This window comes from Pseudorasbora parva, chromosome 10, assembly GCF_024679245.1.
Source record: "Pseudorasbora parva isolate DD20220531a chromosome 10, ASM2467924v1, whole genome shotgun sequence".
NCBI classification, from domain to species: Eukaryota; Metazoa; Chordata; class Actinopteri; order Cypriniformes; family Gobionidae; genus Pseudorasbora; species Pseudorasbora parva.
The window spans coordinates 14,549,754-14,572,151 of NC_090181.1; the positions used below are offsets into that span (position 1 = coordinate 14,549,754).

At 37.1% G+C, this 22,398-nt stretch overlaps 4 protein-coding genes across 5 annotated transcripts; 2 read left to right on the plus strand and 2 right to left on the minus strand.

Annotated features, from left to right (window-relative positions):
* Positions 1-24: 24 nt before the first annotated feature.
* Positions 25-2,919, minus strand: rpusd2 (RNA pseudouridine synthase domain containing 2). The gene is made up of 3 exons (XM_067455255.1): positions 2,215-2,919; positions 1,833-2,129; positions 25-1,153 (listed from the first exon to the last, which is right to left on the minus strand). The coding sequence occupies exons 1-3, from the start codon at positions 2,875-2,877 to the stop codon at positions 332-334; spliced, it is 1,782 nt and encodes a 593-aa protein (XP_067311356.1). The 5' UTR covers positions 2,878-2,919; the 3' UTR covers positions 25-331.
* An 886-nt stretch (positions 2,920-3,805) lies between these two features.
* Positions 3,806-7,694, minus strand: pcmtl (l-isoaspartyl protein carboxyl methyltransferase, like). Of its 2 annotated transcripts, none has more exons than XM_067455256.1 (10): positions 7,558-7,694; positions 7,264-7,338; positions 6,773-6,907; positions 5,728-5,832; positions 5,608-5,639; positions 5,430-5,534; positions 4,939-5,059; positions 4,752-4,837; positions 4,505-4,674; positions 3,806-4,369 (listed from the first exon to the last, which is right to left on the minus strand). In XM_067455256.1, the coding sequence occupies exons 3-10, from the start codon at positions 6,888-6,890 to the stop codon at positions 4,333-4,335; spliced, it is 774 nt and encodes a 257-aa protein (XP_067311357.1). In that variant the 5' UTR covers positions 6,891-6,907; positions 7,264-7,338; positions 7,558-7,694; the 3' UTR covers positions 3,806-4,332. The 2 variants fall into 2 exon arrangements, with proteins under 2 accessions (XP_067311357.1, XP_067311358.1); XM_067455257.1 differs by having other exon boundaries at positions 3,806-4,405; positions 7,558-7,639.
* Position 7,695: 1 nt separating this feature from the next.
* Positions 7,696-12,663, plus strand: ccdc32 (coiled-coil domain containing 32). The gene is made up of 4 exons (XM_067455258.1): positions 7,696-7,836; positions 8,122-8,345; positions 8,434-8,587; positions 11,730-12,663. Exons 2-4 carry the CDS (start codon positions 8,129-8,131, stop codon positions 11,893-11,895), a joined length of 537 nt encoding a protein of 178 aa, XP_067311359.1. The 5' UTR covers positions 7,696-7,836; positions 8,122-8,128; the 3' UTR covers positions 11,896-12,663.
* A 574-nt stretch (positions 12,664-13,237) lies between these two features.
* prlh2r (prolactin releasing hormone 2 receptor) lies at positions 13,238-20,560 on the plus strand. The gene is made up of 2 exons (XM_067454549.1): positions 13,238-13,391; positions 18,127-20,560. Exon 2 carries the CDS (start codon positions 18,151-18,153, stop codon positions 19,261-19,263), a length of 1,113 nt encoding a protein of 370 aa, XP_067310650.1. The 5' UTR covers positions 13,238-13,391; positions 18,127-18,150; the 3' UTR covers positions 19,264-20,560.
* The last annotated feature ends 1,838 nt before the right edge of the window (positions 20,561-22,398 follow it).

The following is a 22,398-nucleotide window of genomic DNA, read 5'->3' on the forward strand; positions in this document are numbered from 1 at the left end:
ACGGTTTAATTAAAATTACTCTAGAGGGAGAAGGAAATTATACATAAAAAACATGCTTCATTTTCATTTCCACAAAATAATGAGTGTTTTATTGCTTGATGCTAATATCAGATGAAATGTTCTTTTTTAAATATAAGGAATTGAAAAAAATATTCAGACCAAACACAGACATGCACCGCAGTACAGACGAATACATTCACCAATTTAAATGAAAATAAATTAAAAATAAGTCATTTTGAATTCACACTGAATATATTCAGTAATTGAAGGGGCGTTTGTATGTGCAGAAGTAACTGGTAAAAAATGTTGCATGAATACATCTGAAATTAGTTTAATCCTGAATCCAGTCTTCTTTGGCCCAATCGGGCAGTTGGGTTGAATATTCAAAGTCAGGTCCTTTGTAGCGTAATGCATGTAGATACATTATCAAATCCTCCTCCTTTGGGTCAGGGCGCACAATTTTACATTCGCCACACAAATTATCTCTGACAAAAGAATTTGATTTTGCAGTACTGGGGGCTTCAACTGAGATTGAATTCTTTTCTTTTTGAGCTCCGTTCATCTCACCCTCAAACTCAACTTCAGATGTGCTCTTGTGAAGTTCTAGGGTGCCTTCTGCCTTCACTTCACCCAGAGGCCCTTTACAGGAACTGTCATCGAATGCACCACCGCTTGACTCAAGAATCATTATTTGATCATTTGGTTCTTGAGCACCAAGCTTACACTCAGTCTTCAGCCCTTGTTTTCCTGAGACCTCTTCATCGGGCAAATCCAACAAGTGCAGACTTTCCTTTGAACGATGTTCTTCTATAAGAGCTTCTAGAAGCTCCTCATCACTCATACCCTTCAGCCCTCCTTTGGCTCTATTAGGACCCCATGCAGAAGACCCATATATGGGATCGTTAAGGATTGGGAAGCCGAGGAACTGAAGATGAACACGAATCTGGTGAGTACGCCCTGTGAGAGGCAGACAGCGGACCACACTAGAGCGTCCGTTATAGCTCAGTCTCTGGAAAACTGTGCGGGATTCTTTGCCTTTGGGATCCACTCTGCAAAGGCCAACCCGGAAGGACACTACCAGGATGGGTTCCTCACACACCACCTCTTCTTCTGGAAACTCCCCATCCACACGACAGACATATTCCTTTTCTAACTGTTAAAAACAGAAGAAAGTGTGGTCAAAGTCTGCCTGAAACCATACAATATGGAAATAACTTTTACTGGTTCTTCTTAACACACTGAAAAAAGTGATCCTCTGTTTTTGTCGGAAAAAAATCTTGCAATCAATAACAAGATAAGAAGTCTTATTTTCTAAGTGTTATTAAAATGCCTATCATAATGAGTTTATGTTTCTTTTAAATCTGCCAATGGACTCGCTCCTCAACAAAAAAGTTAGCGTAGAGCCCTAAATCACATAAGTTTGTTGCAGCATTCCTGTCGGATCAAATTTAGAAGGCACAACATTGTGTCTGCAAATCCAGCACTTGAGACTTGTTTACAAATGATTCCGCAACTCACGATCGTTTTCTGGGCCTGGTGTCTATAAAAGCTTTTCTTTGACTAAAAAGGAAGTTTTCAGCTCTGAAACTTACAGGAGAATCTTATATCATCCCTTTTCTTAATCCATTTGTCAACTACTTTTCTTTATTTTTCGTTTTAACAAATGCTTTTCTATCTGTCAGTCAGCCAAGCAAAATAATAAACAAACAATAAAAACTTTAAACCCCATATTTAAGACATGCCCCTTCAATGCACAATCATTATGGATTGCATATTACAACTTTTCTGTGCACTTTTTACTAGTATGCTATGTTTTATGGAGGATGTCTTACCTGTCTTTCACGAACCATTTCGTCCAGTTTTTTGGAGACCTCGAGTGTACGAGCAAACAACAGCACACCTGAGGTGAGGCGGTCGAGTCGGTGTACTGTGTGGAGGCCACTAAGGCCTTTCTCCTTCCCCAGAATAAAGATGACAGTATTATGACGGTAGCGCCCACAGGGATGCACAGGAAGTGAGGCGGGTTTATCCACCACCACCACCTCACCATCATCCACCAGAACCTCCATCGGCTGCCCACTGACAGGGGGCTCATGACGATGCACTGTGTTCCTCAAAAAGTCATTGTTCTAGACGAGCAAGAGAGATACAAAACAATTAAACAAGAACACATAGAAAGAGACAGTAGGTGAGCATTGTCACGTGATCTCTTACCTTTAGTGTTATATTCAGGTCATCCACAGGCGTTTCATTCAGTTTAATCCGCCCCTCTTTGACAGCTTTATTGTAGTAGTCCAAAGACTCCGCACGAAATTCACTCTTGAAAATGTCTAGTAAAGTTTTACCAACCCAACGTCCCTTGCAGTAAGTCTTAAAATCAAAATAATAAGGATGCACTTTGCGAAGACCGCCTTCAAAATAGTAGGAGGTTTCCGCAAAATGTTCTTGACTGAAACTCACACCCGGGTTGCGTTTCTGTGGAGGAGGCACGTACCGCTCTCCGGAACGCAGCTGTTTTTTGCCCCTCTTTCGCTTCTTCCCGCTGCCTTGTCTTTCTGCCTGATCCGTCTCCTCGTTTTTACGTTTAGCGGAGTTTGTTGTGACAGCGCTTTCCATATCAAGGTTGTCTTCTACCGTTGTGGCCCCTTTAATCTCCATGTCGTTTAACTCTGTGTATCGCAGTTGTTTCGAGTAAAGTATGACTTGCGCACTACTTTCCCGGACATTTAACGCTGTTCGTTGAGTTCCCAGAGTTCTAACACTCACTTGTTTTTTCCGATACAAGTATCTCAGGAAATTATTGTTTTCTCTTTTTACAAAGTAAAGTAATACATTTAAACAGGTTCCCTTTGCCTTCATACACGTGAACCATGCCATCCAGCGGTCCAATGACAATATTATTTCCGTCTTGGGTTGATGACATCACTATGACGTCACGTGATTATGTCAAAGCAAAAGCTATGAGAACAGTAATCTGGACTGAAAGACATTGGCGTATTATTGCATTATTATGGTATGACAATGATGAAAATTGTTGTTATTGTTCTTTCATGCATTCCGAATTATTACAATTATTTTGGAAATATTTAGAAACATTTATTATAGAAACAATAGAAGACAGAAACGTGTTTGATGTGCTTTTTATACTCAGAATGACAATTTGGAATGTAAAGAACATATACAGGAATTTTATTAGGAAAATACAATTTACATTCAAAGAACTAGGCTCCATGCAAACCAACGTTTTCACATTTTATAAATTACTTTAAATTATATGTATAATTATAATCATTTGGAACAAACTAAATACAAAGCGCTGGCAATGTGATGCTTTGAAAGCATTGGGATTAATGTAATTGTTATATATATATATATATATATATATATATATATAAACAAATATATATATATATTTATTTTTCTATTCCTGACAGCTAATGTTACTGTGTGTAGCTTGTTCTTGTGGCATTGAATAATGGGCTACTAATATTAACACAAATTATTGGTGTGAAATCTGCTTTCATTCTCTTCACTTTCCTGAGCCTAATGAAATTTTGCATATACATATTATTCAAAGTTATTTGTACCTGAAAATTATATTGCTTCTTTTTTACTCAATGACAATGGTCATTATTAGCTAATTTCATATCTCATCACACAAAATATATGCATGTATTTTTCTTTTTTCCCTACCTTCTTTTTAGTGCAGTGCTATACATTTATATATTTATTTGCAAAAAAGTGTATATATTAATCACATAGTATTCTGAGATCTTTATCAATTTGTGCAAACCAAACACAAGGCTTTGTATTGTTTACATTTAATTGTGTACATTTAGCATGTATATTACGACAACATTTCTTTGAATTAAAATTTTAAATCAAATTACACAGATGATTAGACAACAGCAACACTTCAACTAAAAAATTCTCCATGCACAGAATTAGAAAGAAAAAAAGACATTTTTAATTTCAATAACTAAAAGTATTTTTGTTTTCTGTTTATTTAAGCCTTGGCATATAACTTAGTAGTGTGAGACATCAAAATGATTCATCAAAAGGTAGCATGATAGAAGTTGAGAACTGTACTCTTGCTGAATAGTATGTTAAAGCTGAACACTTATGAAGCATACTGTGATCACAAGCCTTAGATAGGGAAGGTTTTTGCTCCCTCGGTTTAAGTATGTGAAGGGACACCACTTCAGAAATTACAGCATTCATTTAAATCCACTGCTGCATTTGAAGTTCTGTTTTAAGTCAAGAATCCGAAGGATCCAGAGGAGCATGTTGCTAGGCAGCAGGTGAGATGGGACGAGAGGCCTTCCCTCAGCCCTAAGGGCTTTCTGAACCACAGCACCAGCGCCATCTCCTGCAGGGGCAACCATACTGCAATCAGAGCTCATCGCTGGGAAGAGAAACAAATCAACAGCCACATAGTTGGGATGAGCTACAGTACTATATAAATCACTGCGTTCAGATTCATTTCCTAAGGACTAAAACATACCTTGGCCACTGGTGGTGTTTGTCTGTCAATGGGACATAAACGACACCCATCAGCGCTTTCCTGAGGAAAGTGCCATCGCTCTGACGGTCATACTGCTCGAGAACTTGGCTTCCACCCTCCGGACCCACAGGTAAAACAAGTCTCCCACCTGGTTTCAACTGTTCCAGGAGCTGTTAATGCACATGTTTAAATCAGCCCACTGCAGGCTATATAAACAAATATTAAATCAAATGCATAATGTGCATACAGCTTTAGGGAGTGTAGGAGCAGCTGCTCCAACATGAATGGCGTCATAGGGGGCGTCATCAGGAAAACCTAACCGTCCATCACCCACTGCAAAAAAAATGGGCAATAATTTCAATAGCTATTTCATAAAATGCAGACAACGTGTGCTTCAAAGTATACGAAAAACACAATTAATTTGAATCCCTCACCAACTAATTTAATTCGTCCAGCAGCAAGCAATTCTGGATCATCCGCTTGGACATTTTTCACAGAGGCTTGCACCAGGTCATCTATGTGGTCAATTCCTACTACCTTTCCGGAGGGCCCTACCTGCAGGATAAACATAGTAAAACATACTGAAAAACAGGTATCCATGTAGGGATGTATATTGGACTGGTGTGAGATTATTATTAACAGATGTTCATACTCTAAATGAGCTGCTCAAATTTGCTGCTACTTGCATGTTCTGTAAGTCTGAGGAAGATTGGTTGACCAAAACGTTGCTAATAAAAATATTTTTGTGATGAGGCAAGTTTGAGTATAAAAATATGTGTCTAGTTTATATTGTACTTTCATCCCACACACCTACAGATGATTTAGGATTGCAAGGCATTGCTATTTCTTTTTTAGACTAAAAATGTGCGGGGGAAAATATAATTTTATATTAAAACTTGACATGCTGAAACAAGACTGCACTCACCATTCTGGCAAAGCACGCAGTGAGATATCCACTTCCTGAACCCACATCCAGGGCAGAGGCTCCTTCTATTAACTTTTCACTGAGAACCTCAAGAGCGTGTGCATGCTACACAAGCAATCATTCATTAGAACAATAAAAAACAGTAATATCTATTTTTATGAGGGTTAGTCTGACCTACCATATGAGGGGCACTGATTGTAGCCTTGTATCCTTTGCAGAGAAAAAAAAAGTGTGAGTGAAAAATGCCTCTGTACTCTTTTCAGTAGAAACCAATATGCCTGCTGTTATAAGAAATCACCTATAGACTGGGGAGAATCAGCATAAGGGTGGTCTCTAGAATAAATCCCTCTATCGGTGGCAAGCATGGCATTAAACACTCGGTCACTATGGATGACTCCATGATCTGTCACAGAAAGACACATTAAACTCTATACTAGTAAACGCACATCCATTAAATTACATAAATATGTGTATTGATATACGCCAATCAGACATAACATTATGACCTAATATCGCATTGGTTTCCCTTTTGCTGCCAAACAGCCTTGTCCCGTTGAGGCATGGTCTCCACTAGACCCCTGAAGGTGCGCAGTGGTATCTGGCACCAAGATGTTAGCAGCAGACCCTTTAAGCCCTGTAAGTTGCGAGCTGGGCCTCCATGGATCAGACTTGTTTGCTCAGCAAATCCCACAATGCTTGGTAATATCCACATGGATGGCAGACCCAAGGTTTCCCAGCAGAACATTGCCCAAAGCATCACACTGCCTCTGCCAGCTTGCCTTCTTCCAATAGTGCATCCTGGTGCCATTTGTTCCATCCACATGTTGTAAAAGAAAACATGATTCACCAGACTAGGCAACCATTGCACCGTGGTCCCGTTCTGATGCTCACATGCCCATTGTTGGCACTTTCAGCATTGAAAAGGGGTAAGCATGGGCACGCTGACTATTTTGCAGCTATGCAGCCCCATACGCATCAGACTGTGATGCACTATGCATTCTGACACTTTTCTATTAAACCAGCATTAACTTAATGAGCAAATTGAGCTACAGTAGCTTGTCTGTTTGATCGACCCATATAGACCACACAGGCCAGCCTTTGCTCCCCATGTGCATCAATGAGCCTTGGCTGCCAATGACCCTGTCACCACTGTTTCTTCCTTGGACTACTTTTTATAAAAATATACCCTAATATATCCAACCCACTAACAGAGATAAGCAGCGTTATTCACGTCACCTGTCATAATGTTATGCCTGATTGGTGTATGTACAATAACTTCAAAGTATTGTTTTGATATGTCTTTCTATGCATTTGTCCATTTACATATCTCTCTATATACTTACCTCTTAAGCGTGTGATGAGCTCTATATGTGTTTTGCCACTAGAAATCCATGCCATGGTTCTGGAGAGCAGCAAACCCATAGGGACCGCTACTGCTGCCAGCCTGAGCACAGTCTGCATTGCCTAACTAGCACCTCCTGCAACAAATTACACTTTTATTTCTTGATCATTCCACAAAAATTACCGGTCAAGTTGAACAGTCTGTGAATACACTCTGAGTCTGATATACAGCTGTCCTGAGTCTTTAGTTAGTACCCTGCTGAAAAAAATAACCAACTTAAACCACTTATTCTTTGCCAAGCTGGTCTACAAAGTCTAATACAACCCATTTAAACCCAGCCAACAGAGCAGCCTTCCAAGCTGGGAGAAATAAAGGAAGCAAACATTTACAGTTGTAAAAGGATATGCATGATTTTAGTGTAAATAAACACTAAACGAGTATGAATGTGTGATGCGTGTTAGTGTTTGATCATTTTAATAGCTTTAAATCTACCTGTCTTTTAGACCTCAGACCACTGATGCGTCCAACATGTGTCCTTGACTCAGGTCAACGGGAATCGCATCTGACCTAAATGTTACAAGCCAGACAGTGAAATAACATAATATTATTATATACGCAACATACTGGGCTTTCAAATGTTATACGTAGTTTTCTTATCGCACAACTAACACACGTAGTGAGCAATACAAATGATATGCAACGCCTCAAGTACAAGTTTGCATGATATTTTTTTGAAATGCTAGATAGACTAAATACATAACTGCCCAGAAAGATCAAAAATCTTACTTGTAAAATTCGATGTCCCGATGTAACATGCTGAAGGAGTAAACGGAAGTAACGTTTCCAAACGTATCTCTTCGACCAATCGCATTCACGGAATTATTGACGGACAGGTATGACGGCCAATCTAATTCGAGGGGTAATCCCTGCCGGTTACGCGCATCTCAGTAGCAGTGAAGGCAAAGCAATCAGAAGTATGTTTTTTACATGCTAATGCTTGTACTTATTTCACCTTTTAATGTGTAATTTTAGGTCTGTGCTGCATTGAGAGCATTGTACTTTAAGGTAAGCACCACTGTTTTAGTTTTATGACTGATAATGTTTTAAAGCTCCATTATGCGGGCTTGCTTAAGAGCTAATGTTAGTAATGTCAACAATCGTTAAGATTTTTGATACCTTGTTATGTAAACAACCAGCAAATGAAATTTTGCATTATTTATTTAAAGAAAACTGACAGGGCTGTCTTTTTATTTTTAAACCACGAATGTTGATATGATATCCCATGTATAACACGAGAGTTTGTTTATAACTGATTCTTCATTAAAACTGTAACGTTAATATCATTATCAGAAGCGTGATGATCGACGACTTCGAAACCAATGCGGTCCGATCTAGTGGAGATCTGTGGTCTGAAATCTGCTCAAGTCTGCCAGAGCCTCAGGAACAGAATGGTGGGGAGTTTACAGACTCATTCGAGCCTTCCTCTCCAGGCAACACACATACAAACTCCCCCAGAGCTTCTTTCAGCCCCTGGGAACCAATGGCTGACTCTGAGGTGTACATTGCCAGTTTAGGTAAAGGGAATTATATTAATAATCATGTTATTTGAAATATGGCTTGTTGATTTGTCCTCTAAGAGCATATTATGTTGCCACTTTATAGAAAATCGACTGAAGAGGATCAAGGGACAATCAAGTGATGTTACATCAAGGGAAATGCTCCGTTCCTTGTCCCAGGCTAAAAAGGAATGCTGGGATAGATTCCTCCACGATGCTCAAGCTTCAGAACTCTTCCAGGAAGGAAACTTCGATCAGAGGTTAGGATGAGGCATCTTTAACTTTTCAGCCTTGCTTATATTTGCAGAGGGAATCATTGTCTACATGTATTATAAAAATTCAACTTGTATATTATTCAGCTCACTTTAATTGTTGATTATAACCAGTTTGAATAACATCCCTTTGTTAATTACAATTAGAGAGACATTATTACTTTAATTATTATTATACTTTATTTAGCAATGATGCATTAAATTAAAACATGGCACGTACATTTATAATGTTACAAAATATATCTATTTCAAAAACGGAATAGAATCAAGAATTCCTGAAAAAATGCATCATAGTTTCTATAAAATACTAAGCAGCACAGCACCAAATCAACCGATTAGGATGATTCCCTGCTGCTCAAAATGGTACTATTTCTCATTATATTTGTATCGATTCTTTAAGAATGACAATGTTTTAATAAGAACCTCTCTTATATTCACTGGTGTGTAAATATATCCATGCAGGGTAGTACTGTTTGTTACTGACAGATTAGAGGAATAAAGAACCATGCATGAATGAGAAAATAAAGCACAGGATGTGCTTGATGTTAAAGAAGAGCAATAAAGTACAATATTGTGCACTTATTATGGTCAAATACACACAGAATAATGTCAAAAGGCCAGTCTTGGCAAGTAGGCACATAAACACAGTCACTTAAGTGTAAAGTGAACGTAAGAATCTGGTAAATAATTCACATATTTATCAGTATATTCAAAGTATTTGGTATATTGGACCCGTGTATTAGTGACAGCAGTCTGCTGTCTATGTCTTAATGTTAATCAAACAACAAAAGAAAACAAGAAAAATAGTTAGTAGGGCTGGGTAAAAATATTGATTCATCAATGCATTGCAATTATTTGTTTCTCAATTCAATATCGATTCATCAAATCCTATGAATCGATTCAGCCCTCACTCTAGTGAGAGCGCCAAAACCGGCTGAAGCATTTTCGATGCTACAAGAGATTCTAACGAATCAACTGATGTCACACACATGGACTACTTTGATGATGTTTTTTTATTACCTTTCTGGACATGGACGGTATAGTGTGCATATACTTCCATACGCTCTCGGACTAAATATAAAATATCTTAAACTGTGTTCCGAAGATGAACGGAGGTCTTACGGGTGAGCAACGACATAAGTCATTAATGACATAAATCTAATTTTTAGGTGAACTAACCCTTTAAAATGGTTGTAATTTAGTTGTAAAATGTAAGAAAAGTTATAGAAGTTTAAATTTACTGTAAAAGAAAATGTACTGTAACATTTTATACAAAATATATATTTTATCAAATATTTTTTTCCTTTTCTTAAATTGCTATAAAATAAAAGCCAAATGTTTTTAATTAAAATATTCAAATCTTAAATATACAATCATGTTGAATTTCAGCCCATAAAAATGCAAGCCCTAAAATACAGTGCATTAAAAAGCGAGCATGGTTAATGCAATGCATATTTTTTTAAGTTGTACAATTCAGCAAACTTTTTTGTTTCAAAAACATTTGGCATTATTTTACTTCCATACAAGTTGTTTCAAACATGTATGTTGTTGTTTTTTTTTTTTTTTTTTTTTTTTTTGTACAAGACCGGATTAATTTCCATAAAATGGAAGAAAAAGAAAAAAATACTATGGAAGTCAACGATGACAGAATTTGAATTTATGGGTATTTATGAACTATCTCTTTAAGGAACCAATATGCACTCTTCCACTTTTGTACCTTTTTTCTCTGAGAGTGTACTGAAGATCAGAGTAATGGCTGTTGAAAATTATTTTTTATTTTAAAATATTTTTTAAGCTGTAGTAATATTTGTATATATATTTTGGATTTACTGTATTTTTGATCAAATAAATGCAGCCTTGATGAGCATAAGAGACTTAAACATTTCATTAAAAATCTTAACAACCCTAAACTTTTGAACAGAACAATGTAATGTATACAATCATGAATGTATACACACACACACACACGCACGCACACACACACACACACACACACATATATATATATATACATATATATATATATATATACACGCTCTATATAAAATAAAATAATAGAATAATTTTGTGATGTTGACTATAACCTCTACATATTTACTCTTACGAAATACTAGCAATTTTCAAAGTGCCATTCCTCCATGCCTGACTGTTTCAGCATATGCAATTTCTTGAATTTCTCATTGGAATTGTCTACTTTAGATTACACACCAACATGTCGGAAAGGTCAGGACTCTTACTTAGCCAATCTGTTTTTGACTTACTCTTGACTGTGACCCAAAATTGCCTACGACAAGTGTGCAAAATATGTTTTGCAGCTACTTGGCCAGATAAGATGGCCACATTGGTGAGAGTAGCAAATGTTGATAACAGTCCTTTTGTAATCAGTTCTGTGATCTAAAGTCCCTTGAAGTTGGATTATTTTTTACTTGAATAATATTATCCTAAAGATTCAAGCATTTTTATATCAATGACCTTATATGACCTAAATAATTTTATAATGACATGTTTTTTTATAAGATAAGAGCGTGTTTTACTAATAATTATGATTTAAAGGGACAGTTCACCCAAAAAAATTACAATTACCCCATGATTTACTCAGCCTCAAGCCATCCTATAAGACATTCTTTTTTCAGCCGAATACAGTCGAAGTTCTAATAAAAATGTTCTGGCTCTTCCAAGCTTAATAATGGCAGTGAATGGCAGCCCAAAATATGAAGCCCCAAAAAAAGCATCCATCCATTATAAAAATGCTCTACGCGGCTCCAGGGGGTTAACAAAGGCCTTCTGAAGTGATGCGTTTGTGAGAAAACTATTCAAGAAAAATATCCGTATTTAAAACTTTATAAAGTAAAATATCTAGCTACGTCTGACATCATCGTCGTGCCAGTTACGCCTTTTGCGTGAGTTGAATACGAAAAGCACTCCGTATATTGTATTCATCTGAAAGAAGATTGTCACATACACCTAGGATGGCTTGGGGGTGAGTAAATCATGGGGAAATGTTAATGTTTGGATGAAATATCCCTTTAATGATAACTCTGATTATGTTAAACAAATGCCATTTTATTTCTATGGTCAAATGATCCAATAGCCTTAACCATGTAGTTATTCCGTATTGTCTTTTGTGCAGTGCTTTGGAGCAGTTCAAGCGCTGGATGTCTCCTGAAAGGGTGGCCATCAATGCAGAAGAGCTGGAGTACCTTCTTTTGCCCACACAGAACAGTGAGGCTCTTGCTAGCTCAACCCAAACTGACAAGCCATGTGAGGAGGACGAGTGCCCAAGCCCAGAGAAATAACCACATCACAGCGATAACCTGTTAGCTGTACTGACCAGCAGTGTTTGGGGAATTAGGGTATATACGGAGTCTTGTTGTGGAAAGCAAATAAATATTCTGATCCGTTTAACGGGATCATTTGTTTGACAGGGATAAATGAGGGTGTCTTCGGTTGTGTGTGTGTCTCAATCCAGTTTTCATTTCAAGATGCATTACTGTATCTTCATATTGAAAGAAATACACAGTGTATTAAAAAAATCTTTCTGAACAAAGAAAAAAAAAAGTCACTACGTTATCATGAAACATTCCATTTATGCATCAAATTAATTTCATTATTTACTTGTGATTTTTTTTGCTATGTACTCCTTTCTTGTAGTATTGATGCTGTTATACAATAACCTAAACATTACATTTATAAACATTATTTCATTTATACATATTTGTATGAGTTGATAATCTAATTCTGTCAGGAAAACATTCTGAATTCAAATGTGTAGGTCAGTGGACTAAAGAATGTTAAGTGTAATATGCATATTGTTTCTAAACATGTTAGCAACTGTTCGCTTTATTCTGAAAGGATAATAAAAAAACTATGAAGGAGCAATAATGAGATTCTTTTGTGACCTTTGTAGCGGCGCATACTGATATGTTTGCCCAGCAGTAACCAATAGATGTCACTATTGTTGAATATGGATGAGGGGCCACTTTAGGGCATTCCTGTCATTATATTCTGGAAGTATTGCTTTGTTTCACAGCCGACCTATTTAATTATCTATAAATTGTTATTCGTATAATGTCTGTAAAATGAATTCCTTATTGCATGAGTGCTATGTTCATTATTAAAATCTTTGTGTTCTGCTTCAGGTTTTTTCCTCAACATAAGTTGAGTTAGTTTACAATATTTTGATCAAGCGCTGTATCTTGATTCTGTGTTATTTATTTATTTGGAAGGGTAGTTCTTACATTACTAATATGAAAACTATGGTTGTGTCTTTAAACCTCGTGAGCTGCTGTCGGAAGTTAGAAGTAGCCTACTCGATTTGTTAAAACGAGATCACTAGATTTGTTTTATTAAGTCTATTATTTTATTTTATTATTTTTAGATAGTTTTTTTAATTCAATGCGTTGGTTTTAATTTCGTCCATTTTTAAAATATAATTTAATTTTTTGTCGATTTGATTTGGTTACATTTATTCATTCGGCAGACGAGGGGGTCTGTGAAGTCATGTCGGAACAATGTAATAGTTTAGCATTATGTAAGCAGGCTGCTGGTCGTTGCCTCACACTTGTGCGCATTGAGAGAAATCTCCAGTCATCTGTGCGCGTGGCAGGTGGCGAGCTTCGCGCTGAATGTGCACAAGTTGTGAAGCTTTCCAGAAGGACATTTACGCGGGTCGTGGTTAATACAGACAGCGTTGCAACGTTGTGAATTACTCAATGTGAAGAAGTGTCCTTTTATAGAGTAAGTGCTTTTGGATCATGCATCATCCACTGAAGAAGTGACTAAGAGAACAAAGGTGAGCAAATGTATCATTATTCAAATAATGCTATTGTGTATCGCAATATTTTATTTAATTGGCAAGCATTTAGATGGCATACATTTAGCCATAGTGAATAATAATGTCGAAAGGTTTTTTTGTTTTGTTTGTTTTTTAAAGTAGAGAATTATAGATTAATCAGCAAATCAACAAATGTCTGTAAATGCAAATATACAGAATTACAGTAAGATTTTTGTATTTATCTTTTTACTTTTGATAACATTTAATGGATGTTAGATTGAATATTTGTTCCTTAAGCATTATAATTGAATTCATCCAAAGGGGTGTTTCGTCCTCTAAACTCATTTATCATCAGAACTCAAGTTAGGCTCTTATTGCTCATCTCGCACTCTGGGTTACAGTAGCCTATATTAAATTGATTCTGACTTTTAGGTTTGTGGGCAATGGCTCCACCATTATAACTGTTAAATTACCACCCTGGTGCTGAGGAGAGAAGGATCTTAGTAATGTAACTGCTGTCTTCTTCATTTAGTCTTGATGTGTAGTGTACTGCTATACAGTTTGGTGGGAAGCAGCATCATTCTGTGAAGATACAAATCACAATCACTGTATTCTAATTGACGGAAGGCAAGGATTTTTGTCTCACAATGTTCTCCTCATGTTCAGAGTGGTCATATTCTTTAAAGGGATAGTTTACCCAAAAATGATTTTTTAAAATGTATTTTCTGCTTACCCCCAGGGCATCCAAGATGTAGGCAACTTTGTTTCTTCAGTAGAACACAAATTAAGATTTTTAACTCCAACCGTTGCTCGTATAATGCATGTCAATCGGGATTCGGGTCCATGACATGCATTATACGGTTGGAGTTAAAAATATTCATTTTTGACTTAAAAATTACCTGGGGGTAAGCAGATTTTTTGGGTGAACTATCCCTTTAATAATAGAGAACCTCTTATAATCGCAAAATGAATGAAGGTGAACTAATCAACAATGGTCATCTTTTTGTCCATTTATCCAGAACTGATTATATAGCCTACTATTAAAAACATTTCCAATAGGGTGTGTGTTGCCACAATGGAAACTGTCATTAAATCAACTGTTAATGGCGTTTCAGCAAAAGGCAAACAGTAAAGCCATCTATCTATTCAATTTTCTGAAAAGTAGAGCAGCAGGTGTGTGTGTGTGTGTTGTGTGTGTGTGTGTATGTTACCTATTTTTTCTTCTTATCCCATTCATCCTTTACTGAACACTTGTAAGTCTGAGCATCTAACATCTTCTAAGGGTCCTCTAACAGACAGAAGCCAAAATGTCTGCTGAAGTTATTCAGTCGTAGACTATTTTAAAAAGACTCCTTATTCACAAGTACATGCAAATGGCTGTTCATAGAATTTGATTTCAAAGAGATAAAAGTGGTTCCTCGGTACACCTAATGCACTGTTGATTTCAGAAAATGAAGAAAAGACTTAAATGTTTTACAATCTCTTGAAAATCTTTCGATGATTGAAGTCAAAAATAATAAAGCACAGTCATGAATCATTTCAAGATGATATTTGCACATCTTGTCACTCAATGGCAGTGGGCAGTTGTGGCTCTGGTTAGAGAGTCAGACTTGTAACCAGTATGTGTGTGTGTGTGTGTGTGTGTGTGTGTGTGTGTGTGTGTGTGTGTGTGTGTGTGTGTGTGTGTGTGTGTGATCAACACTGACAGCTCTTAACATGTGGACTAACTTTAATGGGTTAAATGCAGAGGACAAATTTAGCATATGTGTCTCACATCACTTCTCTTACGTGAGGTGCAAGTCAGAGAACCGATCAAAGAGAAGATTTACTATCCGTTTTCTTCTAAGTACACCATGTTCTGTTCATTTATTCAGTTTGTATGGACGTTTTACTTTGCTGTGTAAGTCTTTCCTTTATATGTAAGATTGGTCTAGTTCTAGAGATATAGATTACACAACCTCTCCACTTTCAATTAGACACAAATAATCCATCCAATCCAGGCTGGCGTGTCATAGTGTAGTGAACTGTGCTGATATCACAAAGAGCTTTAGATCTAAAGAATTACTGAATTTGTTTTGAACGAAAATGCTTTAGCAATGACACACATTTATTGTAATTCACTATGGGTTCTCAAAAATGGGTTACACTGTTCTGACAAAACTATGCAAAATTGAATAATGACCCAGACTAAATTAAATATATACATTTTCAAACATTTATAATACAAAAATCAATACATTTCTTATTTATTCATAATAAAACTGCTTAAGCATTATACAAAATTAAGAATATCAATAATAATGAATTTAAGTAATATTATTAGCATTATCATTTTGTCTAGGCAATACAGTAAGGGAGACGGGGTCAGTTAACACTGTCAGTTTGACAAGTCAGAAAAGAGCTGTGGGGATGTCATCAATATCATACACTCACATTGCCTTATTGAGCTCATGAGAAGTGTCATGTTATTAGCAACACTTTGTACATTATGAGAAAAACTGATTTTTTCATTCTCTCATAATGAAAAACTGAGGAAGGAAAGTAAACCTTTTTATTAAGATCATTTTTTTTGCCTATAGCAACCATTGTATAGCTACAGTTACTTGGCATAATCTAAAGTAACCATTAGTTTAATTTGATGCTTTTCATTCATGCCATAACAGTAAGCTATGGCTGTTAAGTTTGGGGATAGTTGTAACTATTTGTTTTTACGACCAACCCCTTATGATTCCAGTTATCAATCACACTGTTAAGGCAAAATCCCACAAGTTTTTTTGTTTCACATTGAGGGATTTATGGGGTAAAAATCTTACCATCATAGTTTATGCGCATGACTGCTTCTTACCCTAATTAAGTGAATATTTTTTGTTTTAAATTATTTATGCGGATCTTGGCGTGTCCACACAACTTAAAAAAAAAAAAAAAAAGTGATATCCCAAAATCACATAAAATGTGACAAAACACAGCTAGTAGCTGTACACACAGTACACTCATACACATACAGTATTGTTCAAAATAATAGCAGTACAATGTGACTAACCAGTATAATCAAGGTTTTTCGTATATTTTTTTATTGCTACGTGGCAAACAAGTTACCAGTAGGTTCAGTAGATTCTCAGAAAACAAACAAGACCCAGCATTCATGATATGCACGCTCTTAAGGCTGTGCAATTGGGCAATTAGTTGAATTAGTTGAAAGGGGTGTGTTCAAAAAAATAGCAGTGTGGCATTCAATCAATGAGGTCATCAATTTTGTGAAGAAACAGGTGTGAATCAGGTGGCCCCTATTTAAGGATGAAGCCAACACTTGTTGAACATGCATTTGAAAGCTGAGGAAAATGGGTCGTTCAAGACATTGTTCAGAAGAACAGCGTACTTTGATAAAAAAGTTGATTAGAGAGGGGAAAACCTATAAAGAGGTGCAAAAAATGATAGGCTGTTCAGCTAAAATGATCTCCAATACCTTAAAATGGAGAGCAAAACCAGAGAGACGTGGAAGAAAACGGAAGACAACCAGCAAAATGGATAGAAGAATAACCAGAATGGCAAAGGCTCAGCCAATGATCACCTCCAGGATGATCAAAGACAGTCTGGAGTTACCTGTAAGTACTGTGACAGTTAGAAGACGTCTGTGTGAAGCTAATCTATTTTCAAGAATCCCCCGCAAAGTCCCTCTGTTAAAAAAAAGGCATGTGCAGAAGAGGTTACAATTTGCCAAAGAACACATCAACTGGCCTAAAGAGAAATGGAGGAACATTTTGTGGACTGATGAGAGTAAAATTGTTCTTTTTGGGTCCAAGGGCCACAGGCAGTTTGTGAGACGACCCCCAAACTCTGAATTCAAGCCACAGTACACAGTGAAGACAGTGAAGCATGGAGGTGCAAGCATCATGATATGGGCATGTTTCTCCTACTATGGTGTTGGGCCTATTTATCGCATACCAGGGATCATGGATCAGTTTGCATATGTTAAAATACTTGAAAAGGTTATGTTGCCCTATGCTGAAGAGGACATGCCCTTGAAACGGTTGTTTCAACAAGACAATGACCCAAAACACACTAGTAAACGGGCAAAGTCTTGGTTCCAAACCAACAAAATTAATGTTATGGAGTGGCCAGCCCAATCTCCAGACCTTAATCCAATTGAGAACTTGTGGGGTGATATCAAAAATGCTGTTTCTGAAGCAAAACCAAGAAATGTGAATGAATTGTGGAATGTATGAAGGAAATTTGTTTAATAAATAGAAACTCAAAATATTACTGTATCTGAACCACATAAAAAATTTAGCACTATTTGGCATGTTTCACTGCGTCATCAGAAATAGAACACACACAATTACCCAATATGCTTACAAAATCTTTGAATAATATTTTAATAAAGGTTGTCAAATCTCAAAAAATGTTCATTGTATTAATTCTAAAATTTTAAGGCAACCAGGTAACTTTTTTTCTAAAAATTTTACAGTGTGTGATGGCAAAGCTGAATTTTCAGCATGATTACTCCAGTCTTCAGTGTCACATGATCCTCAGCTCCTTATTTTAATATGCAGATTTGTTGCTTAAGAAATATGTCTCATTATTATCGATGTTGAAACCAGTTGTGCTGCCTAAAATTTACTGACACCTTTTGATAAATACATCCTTTCTGAATAAAACTATTCATTGTTTTTACTTCCAAATAAAATTTCAAATGAGTGTATATAAAAATATATATTACATTTTAAATATACATGATCTATTTGTTTCAAAACAGGTGTCTGTTTGCTGTCATCCCACCATGACGGACATGGACTATCTCCGTAACGAATCGTGGACAAACATGTCTTTAGAAGCATCTGCGTCATCGTTCAGTGGACTCCAGCTCCTGATGGACCTGAAGCCAGTCTTCATCCCTCTTTATGCCGTGCTAGTCCTGGTAGCATGCTCTGGAAATCTTCTCCTCCTCATCCACATCGGACTGAACAAGAAACTTCACAGCACTACAAACTTCCTCATTGGAAACCTGGCCCTGGTTGACCTGGTTATGTGCCTGTTCTGTGTTCCCCTGACTGCGTTTTACGCCTTCGATGTGCGCGGATGGGTTTTTGGCCAGTTCATCTGTCATTTTGTTACCCTGATGCAGACTGCAACTGTGTTCGCGGCAGTCCTCTCGTTAACCGCCATTGCGGTGGACCGATATGTGGTGGTCGCATACCCTATTCGGCGCAGAGGAGGTCGTTCCTTCTGCGTCTGGTTGGTAGTCAGCATATGGCTCTGTGCTTTGGCAATGTCCACTCCCACTGCTTTGCACACGGCGTACCTGGATCTGAGCGCAACTGGTCATGAAATGGCAGTTTGTGAGGAGTTCTGGCACGGGCAGGAGCTCAGTCGTCTAATATATTCATGTTTCTTCCTGCTCCTTTCCTATTTTGTTCCTCTAGCAGCAGTTTCCATTTCCTACTGTGCAATCTCCTGCCACCTGCAACACAGAGCTACTCGGCTCATGGCCGCCACACCTTCCAACCAGGAAAAGTGGGGGCGCAAGAGGCGCAAGACTTTCCGTCTCCTACTGGTGTCTGTTCTGTCATTCGCGTTCTCCTGGCTCCCCTTGCAGATAGTCAACCTCATTCGTGACCTGGACACCGACTTCGCCATCCTTAGCAAGAATCACGTCAATGTGATACAGGTGTCGTGCCACTTGTTAGCCATGAGCTCGGCTTGCTACAACCCCTTCATTTATGCTTCTCTTCACAAGAAGTTCCTGTCATATCTATGCCAGAACATATTTCGAAGAAGAAAACCTCATCATACTCAGTGCAGCTTCACAACCTCCAGCCGAATGCTCCGCTTGAATACTTCTAGTACTCTAGCTGACATTCCCATGGCCATTAGCAAGATTTCCCAAGACTGAATCTTCTCTCCACCTCGCAGGTGTTGCTTCTTTAGGTTCTGGAGCTGAACAAGCCCTGAAGGCAAATCCTGTACCATCACAACTGATTTGTTAAACCAGTGACTCTTTTTTTAAAGCTATATATGACCATCTTCATTGAGCCCTGAGGGAAAATGTATGTATCTGCTAGAAATGTTAAACATTAGAACCTGATCCAAGGAGACCAGTCTCATGATTTTTGGCTTTAAAGGGTTAGTTGATTAGTTAGAATCTAACTAACTAAGCATCGAAAATATATTTTGGTCCAAAAATAACAAAAACTACGACTTTATTCAGCATTGTCTTCTCTTCCGTGTTTGTTTTCAATCTGCAAACAAAGTTTTGAACGGTTATGACTCAGCGTATTGATTCATGATTCGGATCGAGTGTCAAACTGACAAACTGCTGAAATCACATGACATTGGCGATCCGAATTCTGAATCGATAACCTGATTCATAATCGTTTGAATCTTTGTTTGAGGATTGAAAACGAATTTTGGACCAAAATGTATTTTCGATGCTTCAAGAGATTAATTAACTAACTGATGTCACAGATGGACTGCTTTGATGATGTTTTTATTACCTTTCTGGAAAGGGACAGTATAGTGTGCATTCACTTTCATTGGAGGAACAGAAAGCTCTCGGGCTAAATGTAAAATATCTTAAACTGTGTTCTGAAGATAAACGGAGGTCCTTCTGGTGTGGAACGACATTAGGGTAAGAACTATTGACAGAATTTTCATTTTTGGGTGAACTAACCCTTTAACTGATCAGAAGCAAAACATTTTTCATATATCTTGACCAGTAGATGGCGCTGGGCCAAAGCTACTCATGTACCCTCGGGTAATGCTTGTGTGATGACTTGTACCAAGTTGTGTCTGAATAATTTTAAAGTTTTGTAGCCTCATGTCCATTTTGGCCTGCTTTTCGTCAAATTAATTTGTCCACTATTCTCACTTGAATTTCAAAACTTTTTGTCAGCATGATCTGAAGGTCATGAAAATCGAAGCATGTTTAAAACTATTTACATTTTTTCTTACTCTTTGTCAAAATTATGTGATGTCTACAATGACCCTAAGGATTTATTCTAACTATGAATACACATAGATGGTATAAATGAAAGGGGACAAAATCACTCATTGTGCTTCTGTATTCATTTAGTGGCATTGTAAGGCAAAGTATTAATTATGTATGTCCATTTGTTTAATGTGTACTGCACTCAAGTGTCCATTAGTGATTTACTCAACAAAAAACCCCTCTGTAATACAATAAAATGTAAAAATTCAGCGCAATAAAAATGTAGCAAGCATAGTATGCATTCTGACTACATTCTTTGAGAATATTGTTTAATGTTTAAACATTATATATAAAATATTAATAACACATTAATGGTTAAGGTTCCATTTGCTAACATTAATTAAAGACAGGGTAGGTGATTTGTTTTGGAATTGTTTTTTTGTTATGCTGGTCGAAAGTCTCTTTACATACTGAGCAATCACTAAGGTAAGTTGGCTAAACTAAATGTATTTATTTCATCTGTGGAAGGCGTAGGACCATGAAATGTTCATCCAATCATTGAATTCGGGTTGAACACAATGTCCATACCTGTAAACATATGTATTTTGATACCTCCTCGCACCCTGCTCAGGAAGACATCACATCATTAGCGCGTTTTATGCTATACAGATTTAGACAGACGTCAGTCGCCGAGCAGTGTCTAGCAGTCGCATTTAGTGTCTAAATTAAAACTTTGAAATATACTTTAATTAAAAAATCTATTTAGTATTCTAAGAAATCACTCATTTAACCTAGTGAAAAACAGCTCTGTTTTCAGCAAGCCGGTTCTGTGCATGCGCTTTTAATGCTAATGAGCTTTGCTCGCCCCGCCCCTCTGTTCTGTGGGGGCTTTGAGTGTGAAGTGTTGCTTAGACAACAGGAGAAAGTTTGACAATGCCAGTCTCTCAGGATACATACCTGCAAGTTCAACCGTATCAATTCGATATATCAGATATATCAACATCAAAATGACTGCTGTGTTCATTATTACACCCAAGAACAGAACACCACAATCGCTTAGACGCCATTCTGCGTATCCACAATGGCAGACAGCTTGCGCTCTGAAACGTCACATCGAATGCTTGATTTCAGACAGGTGAAAACAAATAAGGAGATTAAAAATAAAAAAAAAACACTTGATGGATTTTTATCATTATAGGATGGTTGTGTACAGTCACTACCAACACACATTGCTGTATAATCAATTTGTAAAAGTGCATGTACCATATGACCCCTTTAAGAGATGAAAACCTATGATGTTAAACACGGAGCGCTTTGTTACTCAAATTTCAATGGCAACAGGATTAGTTAGATGTTGTTCATGTCTTTCTTCAGTTGAAATTAGAAATTAAGGTTTTTGAGGAAAACATTTCATGATTTTACTCCATATAATGGACTTCAATGGGCAGCTTCGATTCAGATTCAAAGTGCTCTAAACAAACCCGGCCAGTCAAAGAATAAGGGTCTGATAGTGAAGACATGTTCTATAAACTTTTTAACCACAAATGCTCATCATACATTAGCTCTGCGATGCGCATCCACAATAGCCTACATCCACAACCTAACGCATTAAATAATCACATTGCACAGGTCATGCATGACGTAGGTAGAAGGGACTCGTTGGCTCGTTTAGTTCACTCTTGCTAGCGAGATTCCTATTCGTCGGTCTTCGACGTAGCGTCTCCGTTCCCTCCTTCCTAGACGTTTTTATGAAAGATTATTTATTCAACCTATTTGCTGGCTATATGACACTGGCAACTGAGCCCTTTTCCTCGAATATCAGCAGAACCAGCACGGTTGTGATTTCCTGTGGCAAAAACTTGCCTGTTTGATATTGCATTAAAAATATTAAAAATAGATTTAAAATACTTTTCATATCGATTTTTATATAAAATGTCTTTTCACAGAATTAAGTAAATAATACGCCATCTACAGTATTTCTTGCATATGAATATTATTAATTCGGCTTCAATTCAGCAGATGGTAAATGAGCCTAATAAACATTCTGCATTTAATATGATCATGGAGCACATTATGCTACAGTAACAACATTAAAATCAG